The 12,750-nt window shown below is 37.8% G+C and overlaps 1 protein-coding gene across 1 annotated transcript in view; it reads right to left on the bottom strand.

The window, feature by feature from the left end:
- The window catches only part of KIF21A (kinesin family member 21A), a 186,970-nt gene that overhangs the window by 172,450 nt on the left and 1,770 nt on the right, over positions 1 to 12,750 (bottom strand). Inside the window, exons 2-3 of the mRNA XM_010841621.1 lie at positions 12,540 to 12,694; positions 4,488 to 4,572 (exon numbers count right to left, since the gene is read on the bottom strand). Of these exons, the coding sequence (XP_010839923.1) occupies positions 4,488 to 4,572; positions 12,540 to 12,694 (240 nt within the window). The remainder of the gene's footprint in view (positions 1 to 4,487; positions 4,573 to 12,539; positions 12,695 to 12,750) is intronic.

Here is a 12,750-nt window from a genome sequence, read left to right as displayed (position 1 = left end):
TGTGTGACCCCAGAGACGGAAGCCCACCAGGCTCCCCTGTCCCTGGGATTCTCCAGGCAAGAACACTGGAGCGGGGGCAGGGGTGTGTATATATGTGTGTTTACGTGTTTCATGTCAATCCCTTACCAAAATCACAGTTTGTTGATTTCGGGTAAAATCTGTTTCAAAACATACTGGGACCTCCAGGTTGGCATGGATTAAGGGTGAAAGAAGGTTGGACATCTAGCCTGGCCAGAGGCCTAGGTGACATGGAAGTGAAGTAAGGTCCAGAGTGACCCAGGCTTGATCACTGGCAGCATATGTACAAAATTAGATTCAACCTGGTCGTGGCTTCCAATTCTAAGCAGCCCACCTGAGTCAAAGGACACCACAGTTAGAAAACAAAAATGGTTGTTTCCCCATCACAGAAAGGAGGCTTTCAATAATTTCACTTACTTGAGTGGAAAAATTCTTGTTTTACTCAATTAAGTGGTAAATATCAAGCTATAAAAGTTTATACACATTGCAGCAATTTTTAAAAATGTATAAGTACACATAAGAAAACAGATTAAAAATAAATATACCGAAATGCTAGTAGTAATTATAACAGGGTGGTAATCTATAACTGATTGCTTTTCTCATATTTTCTCAGGTATTTTTTTTCTAATTTGATTACATTATTTCATTAACAGGAAAATAAATCAAATAAAAATAACTTATGAAATTAAAATCTGATTTTGAAGATAGACTATGCCTGCAAAGTCTATTTTCTGCTTCTAAGTATTAGCCTTTTAAAAAAATGCTCTCAGATAAATTTTCATATAGATCTGTCAATGAACTCTGCAGGAGCATTGCCCATCAGCTCTAGGTACGAGAAAAAAAATATAGAAAATTTAAACTCATTTTCAAAATTCTATGTTATTATTACCTCAGGTCTTTTTACTTAGTTTACTCCTTAAGATGCTCTTTAATCCACAGCTTGGTTTAGTGTATTGTTGACAAGGTTGATGAGAGAAAGCAAGACAAGCATTGGCAACATTTTAAAAAATCTGCTGCAAGCCAGTTCAGAAAGAAAATTCACATTATTATTAACCAATTTAGTCATCAGTGTCTTACATCAGGTTAAGCAACTAACAGCAAATACAACAATATTATCATTAATCTCACAAAGTATATTGTATTAATTGTAACTTTACAAACACTAAACACCATGACAACTGAAAGTCTTGCGTGGGAAAAGAAAGAATAAAAATGGTGCAGTTAGTTCAGTTCAGTAGCTCAGTTGTGTCCAACTCTTTGCGACCCCATGAATCGCAGCACGCCAGGCCTCCCTGTCCATCACCAACTCCCGGAGTTAACTCAAACTCACGTCCATCGAGTCGGTGATGCCATCCAGCCATCTCATCCTCTGTCATCCCCTTTTCCTCCTGCCCCCAATCCCTCCCAGCATGAGAGTCTTTTCCAATGAGTCAACTCTTCGCATGAGGTGGCCAAAGTACTGAAGTTTCAGCTTTAGCCTCATTCCTTCCAAAGAACACCCAGGGCTAAAAATGGTAGATTATACTAAACTATATAAAAAGGAATTTGGTAAACTAGAGAAGGACGATATGTGATTTACATGTTAAAAACAAAATGAAAACTAGGCGACTGTTGTAATGGAAGGTTTTTAACTATTTATATACATTTCTGCTCTATTCATAGTGATACAATAGGCACTCAAAAAGCAAAAGAACAGAGACACCTATAATGTACTTCACAAATTGAAGTTATGGATTACATATTACAGAATGACTAATCTAATTGCTAGAGTTTGGAATATAACCAATATACTCATTGTTGGTTATACATCCAACTCATCACTAAAAACATTATTACCTGTGTTTGTATAAAAACTATTTTCCAAGTGCTTTCACATGGTTGTCTCTGCTGATCTTCTCCCAAGTCCACTGAAGTATACACAAAGCCAAGTTTATCATTGGTTAAGACCAAAACATCTATTTCTTCTTTATTGACTATGCCAAAGCCTTTGACTGTGTGAATCACAGTCAACTGTGGAAAATTCTGAAAGAGATGGGAATACCAGACCACCTGACCTGCCTCTTGAGAAACCTGTATGCAGGTCAGGAAGCAACAGTTAGAACTGGACATGGAACAATAGACTGGTTCCAAATAGGGAAAGGCTGTATATTATCACCCTGCTTATTTAACTTATATGCAGAGTACATCATGAGAAACACTGGCTGGAAGAAGCATAAGCTGGAATCAAGATTGCCAGGAGAAATATCAATCACCTCAGATATGCAGATGACACCACCCTTATGGCAGAAAGTGAAGAGGAACTAAAGAGCCTCTTGATGAAAGTGAAAGAGGAGAGTGAAAAAGTTGGCTTAAAGCTCAACATTCAGAAAACGAAGATCATGGCATCTGGTCCCATCACTTCATGGGAAATAGATGGGGAAACAGTGGAAACAGTGTCAGACTTTACTTTTTTGGGCTCCAAAATCACTGCAGATGGTGACTGCAGCCATGAAATTAAAAGATGCTTACTCCTTGGAAGGAAAGTTATTACCAACCTAGATAGCATATTTGGAGAAGGCAATGGCACCCCACTCCAGTACTCTTGCCTGGAAAATCCCATGGACGGAGGAGCCTGGTGGCTGCAATCCATGGGGTTGCTAAGAGTCGGACACGACTGAGCGACTTCACTTTCACTTTTTACTTTCATGCATTGGAGAAAGAAATGGCAACCCACTCCAGTGTTCTTGTCTGGAGAATCCCAGGGCCAGGGGAGCCTGGTGGGCTGCCGACTGTGGGGTCGCACAGGGTCGAACACGACTGAAGCAACTTAGCAGCAGCAGCAGCCGCAGCAGATAGCATATTATAAAGCACTTTGCCAACAAAGGTCCATCTAGTCAAGGCTATGGTTTTTACAGTGGTCATGTATGGATGTGAGAGTTGAACTGTGAAGAAAGCTGAGCACCAAAGAATCGATGCTTTTGAACTGTGGTGTTGGAGAAGACTCTTGAGAGTCCCTTAGACTGCAAGGACGTCCAACCAGTCCATCCTAAAGGAGATCAGTCCTGGGTGTTCATTGCAAGGACTGATGTTAAAGCTGAAACTCCAGTACTTTGGCCACCTCATGCGAAGTGTTGACTCACTGGAAAAGACCCTGATACTGGATGGGATTGGGGGCAGGAGGAGAAGGGGACGACAGAGGATGAGATGGCTGGATGGCATCACTGACCCGATGGACATGAGTCTCAGTGAACTCCAGGAGTTGGTGATGGACAGGGAGGCCTGGCGTGCTGCGATTCATGGAGTCTCAAAGAGTCGGACACGACTGAGCGACTGAATTGAACTGAACTGAAGACCAAAACAGTTTTCTAAATATCCAAAGTTCATTCTCTTACATCATATTGCTTCCAACAGCTTTAATGCCTGTAACTTATGTGATTCTAGTGCACAACAGACATTCAATAATTATGTAATAAATGAATGAATTTTGATCTAAAAAAGTAAGATTATAAAGAATATAACAGAGTAGAGGTGCCTCATGCCTTATTAGTACACCATGTGCTCAACATACCACTTCATAACAGTTACTATAGCTTGACCCTTTCCAAGGCTCCTTGTTCCTGTTTGTGGAAAGAAAAAGTCTCTATTCTGTGACGGTATGTGTGAAAAATATAATTCATTCATCCTACTCAGAAGAACTGACATTGTGATGCCTAAGTGACAGACATAGCTCCCCCAAATTGAGAATAAGGTAAAGTCCAATCTCAAAAACTAAAATTTTACTACACTAAGAGATCCAAAGAGTAGGGAATAAACTTTAAACTATCCTTGATTTAGCCCCTGGGTGGGCTCATGATGCCCACCTTGCTACACTCAATTTTGAACAACTTCTTGGTTTTCTTGCTCTTATTGAAGAAGTAGATGGAAGTGTACAGTGCCCAAGTAAGTTGACCCTAAGATTAAATCCTGAATGGCCTCCATTTCAAATCTGGACATGCAAATACCACCTTGCTTCAATTCAGTATATCCAATGTCCTTTAAATGTTCTAATAGTGCTGTCAGTATATTAACATCTTTTTTTAAAAAATGTCAAATATTCTCTCAGGTTGGGGGACATTTCAAGTCAAACAGTGAAAATCATCATATTGTGTACACCTCTCACACCGGAATTTTAGAGAGAGAAAGCGAGAGAATCAGATAAATAAATAAATAAGGCCCCACAAGGCAGAAATTTCCCTGCATAAAGTCTAGAAAGGCTTCAAGCAGAGGTGGGATTTAGGGTATTTTTTGGATGCAAGGCCAAATGTATGGCCAAAATGTGTTGTATCCTTACATCCTTCTAAAGTAAGGATAGAAGGGACTGATGTTATTTTAAAGTTTAAGAACCACCTTTCTCGTGAAGTAATTCTCAAAGTGTTTTATTTTTAAACCACTCAGATGTCTACCTCCAGCTCCAATTTCAGATCCCAGTAAATATACCACACTGACCCTACTCTATCTCCATCTTTCCCCACTCTCCAATCATCCCCCCGACATTGAGGTTGTCACTATTAATGGAACGTGCTCTAATTGTCAAATCTATTGAGGTAGGGAAAAAAATTTAAGAACCAAGGTGACGGCAAAGGGAGAAGGCCACATGTCCCAGGCCTAGCATTCACCAAATTCTATGTACATGATTAATACTATTTCCAAATTAAGCTACCAGGATATTATATTTCTGTGGTTGTTAAAATATTAATGTGGTACATGCATATGCTGAAATCAGTCTGTTTTAACAATTTTTATAAGCTAGTGTTGGCATTTTTTCACACTTTAATATAATAGGAACCTTAAAATATAACCTGGATTTCTACTCCAGGGATCCCTCTCTCTCTCTCTTGAGAGGTCCTTCTTAGAATCACTGGTCTAGTTTCTAGAATTGAAGCAATCATAAAGCCAAAATAAAGGGCACTGAGATTGGGGGCACTTTTTTAAATGTTAAACCAAACTTTTAAAAGGGCACTTGAGGGATTAAAACTGTAGTTTACAAAATACAAATTTACTATATTTCTGGGATGTTTGACAGCAAAACATGAAATCCTAAAAAATCCAAAGCAACAGTCAACAGAAGACCTGAGCTGATGGCTGCAGGATCTCAAGCAATTCCCTCAATTGCTCTGGGTCTCTGTTACCTCAATTATCTTGAAGGGGCTTCAGCCAGCTAGTTCCTTCATGGTCCCTTTCAGTTTTAAAATCTATTTCAAATCCAATAATTACAGAGGTACTAAATCCTAAGGACTGATGCTAAAGCTGAAACTCCAATACTTTGGCCACCTCATTGGAAAAGACCCTGATGCTGGGAGGGATTGGGGGCAGGAGGAGAAGGGGACGACAGAGGATGAGATGGCTGGATGGCATCACCGACTCGATGGACAGGAGTTTGGGTAAACTTCGGGAGTTGGTGATGGACAGGGAGGCCTGGCGTGCTGAGATTCATGGGGTCACAAAGAGTCGGGTACGACTGAGCCACTGAACTGAACTGAAAAGTTATGTTCAATATATAAATGTCTAATAATTTCAAAACAAAGGAATCTCAAATATAATTCTTAAACATTAAGAACTATCTCATAATAATTGTAGAATTTCATCAAAATGGTCCCACTGGCTGTATCATTTGCTTCAAATAAAGCCTGAGCCACGAGAAAACTATTTTAACACCCTGAGAAGATTAAATACTTAATCCACTGGGAAACCAAGTTCAAAGACAGAATTCACAAATCCGCTCTCCAGAGAGAAGCATTAAAAATAACAAACATCCATTTTATTTTTAATAAAGTCATTTTAATGACACACCGAATACAAATGATACTATCTAGCATGCATTTTCACTGATGTGTCTTCCTTCCTAAATCTGAAACTTAGATAGTTTCTTATCTAATGTTGACAGAAAATAACAATTTGTAAGTTAAGGTCACATAGGTGAGCTATAACATGTCTTGGGGGAAACTATCCATAATAAAGGATATTTCAAGTTCATTTCTTTGAGGAGAAATGGATGAGAACTGGAAGATTGGGTACATTATGAAATTAACTACAAAGCTTTCATGGCTTCACTAAACTGGAATTTCTAGTGCATCATTTACAAACCCATAATTATGCATCAAAATATTAACTAATTAGCAGGTAAGAGGGTAAGAGCTCAAGGGGTAGTAATAATTAGACATGAAATCTGAACTTCTGTGGAGTTCCAAATAACAATCAGGCCTCCCACACTATAAACTTAATAAACCTTATCTGAAGAAAAAGCATTAACTCATATTTAAATAAATAACTTCACTGACTTTAAACTCATATCATCCACAAGCTCTTTAGTCTCCTCTGTTTCATTTCCTTTACTTTATGATCCAAATACAAAGACATACATGTAGGGTACACATGCCACACATACAAAACTGGAAGTATCGTTCTAATGCACAGGCTTTGGAGTCCAAACTTTGTATGACATGTGCTTGTAAGCAGGGTGCAATTTCTGTTTTTTAAGTCACTGTCCTTCAAGAAAGTATGAACCCAAAAAATGCTATTGAAGAAAATAAGTGACAGATAAAAACTAAACTGCAACAACTTTCTCTAATTTCTAGTTTGTGTTACTGATATGTTTTGTGTTAGATTCAACATAGTTTGTGCACTAAAAGAGCCTCACATTGCTAGGTCTAAGCTCCATGAAAGTGGGAACCACGTCTCTCATGTATGCTCTATATCCTCAGTAGTAGGAAAGTGTTCTGCACATAGTAGGCACATGATAAATACTTGATGAATGAAGGAAGGTATAAACAAATGATCAAACAGCAGGTAACCATCTGTTTCCACAAAATATTTCTAAAAGCCTTGCTTATCTGCCTCTACATTCTTTAGACATTAAATTGTTTCAAATAAGTTACATCACATGTATATTTGTGTTTTAGCTGGAAAGATCCTTATTACATTGACATTAATATGTGAAATATTTTGAAAACATTTGGAAATATTTTTAAGAATAAAGAAACAGGTACCAGAAGTCTGAGTTTGAGTTCCATTTCTGGTATTTAGTGGCGAGAAACCTTGAACAGGTCACCTAGTATCTTTGAGACTCAGTTTTACATCTGTAAGATAGGGATAATATCTGTCCAGCCCACCTCATACGGTTTTAATGTATATTAAATAAAATATTGCCTATTTGTATTACAGCCAGAATTGGACAAAGAGACCACAAAAGCCAAAAAGTTTTCTCTTAAGTAACAGCAGTACCTACAATAAATTTATTGTGGGAAAGTCAAGTTTAAATGTTAAAATAGTTCCTTCCTATCAATAAAGAGGCAGCACTAGTGCCAACAGTTCGGCTAACAACAAAAAATAACATACATTTCATATACTGCATATGCAAAGTTCTTACAACCCTTAATACCTCAGCATGAGGAAAAAGAAAATTTCGAGGAGATCACATTGCAAATCAGTGCCAGTGAAGGACTCAAAACAGAGCATTTACATTCCAATCAGCACTTAAGCTACCTGAGCAATGTCACTTCTTAAAAATGCTGTAGTAAGGTAAAAAACACAGCAAATTAAACATCATTACACACTAATCCAAACTTGCTGTCAAGGATATGTCCTGTTCTCTGCCAAAGCTAAGCAAAAAATCTTAGCTCACAATCACATAGACAATGACATAAAAACACAATGGTCCTTTCTGTAGCTCCATTTTCCTTCAGTTCCTCTCGTATTTTGAAAGCTAAAATTCTTGGGGAAAAAGTTTCAAATATTATACCAGCATCAGGCGTGGAAAGTATGAACTGTCCAGTCTTCTTGCTTGGCCCCAAAGTAGGTGCCTTGCAGCAAACACTGTACTTTCCTTCACATCATTTCATAAAGTTCCAGATTTAGAATTCGAAATGTTTGAGTTTAAAATGTTAACTGAATGGTTCAATTCAGTACACTAGTTAGGTAATAAGAACAGAATATACACTAAACCTCATTGCTCATTTTTGTAGATGGCATCTATCAGCTTACTACATTTTCTAGGAAGTCAGTTACCATCAACCTATTACCCATAACTTTCTATACCTATGCAACCCAGAGGGGAAAAATGTTACTGTTAAATCAAATCTTACATGGATATACGTGCATAGATACTTATGTATGTGTGTTTATATATACAACCACTCTAAAACAGACACCCAATATTTTGGTATTTTCTTAATCTACAGAAAATACCAGATCTACGACGTGGTGGCTGTGAACAGTTTTTTGGTTTTTCACTTTTTTATTGGAGCCTAGCTGCTTTACACTGCTGTATCAGTTTCTGCTCTACGGCAAAGTGAATCAGCCATACATATAAATCCCCTCTTTCGGGGATTTCCTTCCCTAATTAGGTCACCACGGAGCACTGAGTACAGTTCCCCATGCTATAGAGTAGGTTCTCATTAGTTATCTATTTTATACATACAGTGTGTATGTGTCAATCCCAATTTCCCAATTCATCCCACCCCTTAATTCCCCCTTGGTATCCATATACTTGTTCTCTACATCTGTGTCTCTGTTTCTGCTTTACAAATAAGATTATCTATACCATTTTTCTGGATTTCACATATATGCATTAATATATGGTATCTGTTTTCCTCTTTTCTGACTTACTTCACTCTGTATGACAGCCTCTAATCCATTTATGTCTCTGCAAGTGACACAATTTCATTCCGTTTTATGGCTGAGTAACATTTGTGAACATTTTTTTCTATACTTTTTCTCACATCTTTAAAAACCTGTAGAGCAGCACTATTCAATAGAAATATCATGGCAACAACATTATATTTAATTTTAAACTTTCTGGTAGCCACGTTTTAAAAAAGGAAAAGTAGATGACATTATTATAATTCCACTCAACATATCAAAATACCATCATTTTAATATGTAATCAATATAAAGATCATTGATATATTTACATTCATTTTCTCATACTGTTTTTAAAATCAAATATATATGTATATATATAAAACACAGAAAATACATGTCAATCTGGAGACTAAATTTCCATCAGAAATACTTTATAAGTATTTAGATTTGATAAACTTTACAGTTAAAAAATAGGTCCATATAACTACATTGTTTCAGGCATAACTACAAGCTTTCCAAAAACTAAATGGACAGTTTTTAAATTTAATTAACATTAAATAAAATTTAAAATTTAGATTCTCAGTAGTGTTGAAACCAGGCAACCCTTCAGGGCCCTCCTGGGGACAGACACACCCCACCCTATGTCACCAGGCTCCTGTTTGCAAAGTTTTAGCCGTCCCCAAGTTCTTAAGAGCATATTTAATCAGAGTAACGCAGATAGAAAGCAAAACAGTCAAGCAAGACAAAGTACTAACAGTTCTATTTGTATTAAAACTAAGTCAAAGGCCATTAGTTCCTCCACAAGGGCTATGGATAATATTCTGAGCCACATCCCTGAGTGGTTTTACAGATACTAAAGCCCCCACCAAGTAAAAGAAGTTAACCTCATGCTGACCACAAGCAGGTAGACCCCACACCAGTTGGAACCAGAAGGTTGATGATGTTAACTCCTGAAATATCACCCTGTTACCTCACCACCAACCAATCAGACAGATACCCAAAAGCTGATCCAGCACCCTGTGACCCTGTCCCTCACCTTGCCCTTAAACACCCTTCCCTGAAAGCCATCAGGGAATTTGCATCTTTTGAGCATGAACTGCCCATTCTCCTTGCTTGGCCCTACAGTGGGTACCCTTCAATAAGCTATCCTTTACTTCACCACAACCTGGTGTCAACAGATTGGCTTTGCTGTGTGATGGGAGAGTGAAACCAAGTTTGGTTTGGTTACAGCATTAATCATCATTTGAGTGCTCAATAGCCACATGGGGTTGCATAGTGGTGGAGGGGGGTCCTAAATCCACATCTACACAATGAAAGAAAGATACCCTACAGAACACCTCCACGCTGCAGTGCTAAGTTGCTTCAGTTGTATCCGACTCTGTGCAACTGCATGGACTATAGCCCGCCAGGCTCCTCTGTCCATGGGATTTTCCAGGCAAGCATACTAGAGTGAGTTGCCATTTCCTTCTCCAGAGGATCTTAATGACCCAGGGATTGAACCTGTATTTCTTAGGTGTCCTGCATTGGCAAGCAGGCTCTTTATCACCAGCACCACCAACATCTCAGATATACTCTACCCAAAGGCATTTTTCAGAAATTGAATTTAAAATGTTCTCTCGAAATAAGAAATGTTCTATTAACTTCTTTTTCCAAAGGTCATATAATATGACCCATGCACTTATTTTGAGAAACCTAAAATACAGTCATCAACTTTAACACATTGGTAAATCTCCATATCTGATAAAACACAAAGACCTCTAGGACACCGTGCATTTATACAAGTACAGCCAACTTTCTATTACTTGTTATTACAATCATTGAAGGGTAAAAGTTAATCAATTGTTCTGATCATTTGTGTCTATGTGTTGATTTATTTACCCTGCTGATAAAGTCTATCACAAACTGGAAAGTAAGACTGGAGGTCACTGCAAAGATTTAAAAATTGGGAAAACAGTTTAGGTAAGTTCAGGTTTCCCCTTTCTGAGCTCTATCTTTTCTAGAAATATAAGGCATAAAAATCCTGTCAAAGTCATTCATTTTTAATTAAACTAGTTCAGAACTAGGAAGAGGCAAGTAACCTTAAGCTAAGTAAAGGTTTGCAAAGGATGTTCTTGCCTCTCACCTGTATAGATTTAATGGTTACGAATTTGAGCTCTAGAATCAAGCTGTCTAGAGGTAGAATGCTATTGCTGCCACTTGCTACCAGTTTAACTTGGGGAAGATCACCTAATCCTTCTGTGTCTCACCTGTAAAATGGCCATAGTAATAACAGACCTAAGTCAAAGATTGTTATGAGAAATAAATGCAATTTCACAGCATATAAAACATCTTAACACACAGCACTGATCCTGGCACATACTGCATGTCCAATAATTATTTCTCTTTTTAGCTCAGAGGTTAGGACAAAAGAGATAGGACTTAATTTCAATAAATATCTGTTGTAAATGGAAATAAACGTCCATATACTTTATAAATACAGAAGTGCTATCTAAGCTATTCTTATCCTATGCAAAATAAGTTTAACCAGTGAATCTATTCAATGTATTTAATAAAAATAAAATAGACCTTCAAAATATGGCTTACTTCACAACGTGTGTTTATAAAGCCTTTCTCCAACAAACAGACCCACACATATTTCCTTTTTAAAAAGCTAATATGCATATCAAAAGCAAATATAAGTTATTTATCTGTCAATATCACTTTGGGGTGATTCATTACTCTGTTTATCTCCATTGCAAGCAGCATCAGTTTTAACTGCATGGTCAATAAACTACCTTATGATATTCTACAGAATTCACAGATAAAAATATTAACTCTGTAACAACAGTTTTTTTCTCTGATAGCCAAATTTTTTTTTCATTACTATTTTATGCTCCTTCTTCACTTTCTTTGACCAGATCTGCTAATTAACAAAACTGCTTCTTACTGAGTTTCCTCTCTTTTCCTTCCCCTTCCTTTGTGGTGGTAGAGTCACTAGTAAGTGTTAAAAGGCTAAAAGAGAGGTAGAAACAGTAAACAGGAGAAACAACTAATCCAACAACTGAATAAATAACCCTAAAATACCCAGAGAGGCCAAATTAAAACTTCAAAAATTTTATAACAGGTGATTCTAAACAGTCATAAAAATGTCACCTCCATGGGTGGTTATCTCCTGGTCTGTAAAGGGAATGACAAATATCTTTGAAATTGATCTTATTCTTTAGATTGATTAAAATACAAAGTATATATAAAACTACCATTTCCATAACTAACAAGATTTGTCACTAAAATAACTATTGAAATGCTGACATGATAGGATAAGAACAGCTTTTCAGAAAGACTACAAGGGTGGAGAATTTTTAAAAAAAATAATTTCTCAGAGAAAACAGATTATTTTTATAATCCTATAACGTGTACATAAAGAGAAATGAACTCACAGTAAAGTATCAGAGCTATAAAAGAAACGCACTTATTCTACCATGAAGCCTTCATTAATATTTCAGTGATGATGTTGCAATTTTCCATGAGCAACTGTCAGAGCTCCGCTTCTCGATACGTATCAAAACAATCCAAATTACGTTCGATTCTCATGTATCTGTCCTTGACCAAATTACAATTTTGATGTATCTAGTATTTAAAAACTTACACTCGGGAATGTGAAATTTTATATTGTAACCACCCTGCTGAACCTCAGGATGTTTCTTTTTCACCACTCCCTCATTTAACCCTTCCACTTACTGAAGAGTCTTCTTGCTTCTACAGACTGATCACCAATGAATTTTCCCTTAAATATAATATCCCTTGCAACGCCAAAATGTCCTCAACACCCACACGCTGCTGCTATCTAGTCCCCGCCAGTGCTTAACAAGATGTCCATTTATTTGCACAGAGATCTAGACCCCCGCGGTTGGCAGCGCTGTGCTGAGGCTTTGTCTCCTGCCTACGAAGGCCGGAGTTGCAGGTACCCGTAAAGACAGTCACGTTACAAATACAAGAAGCGCACCACAACTCTGGAGAGAGGCAGGTCCTTTGGGCAAAGCCCGACAGGCGATCGCCCAAGGCGGCCAAACCTGAGGCAACTGTTCCTCGGATGCGCGACCTGGAGGGGGCAGAAGGCAACGGCTTCTCCCGCTGAGTCAGGACGCCCCCAGGGAC

Source organism: Bison bison, unplaced genomic scaffold (genome assembly GCF_000754665.1).
Source record: "Bison bison bison isolate TAMUID 2011002044 unplaced genomic scaffold, Bison_UMD1.0 scf7180017864163, whole genome shotgun sequence".
NCBI lineage: Eukaryota > Metazoa > Chordata > Mammalia > Artiodactyla > Bovidae > Bison > Bison bison.
Note: the sequence above shows the minus strand (reverse complement) of the source record. Positions and strands in the feature narration are given on the sequence as shown.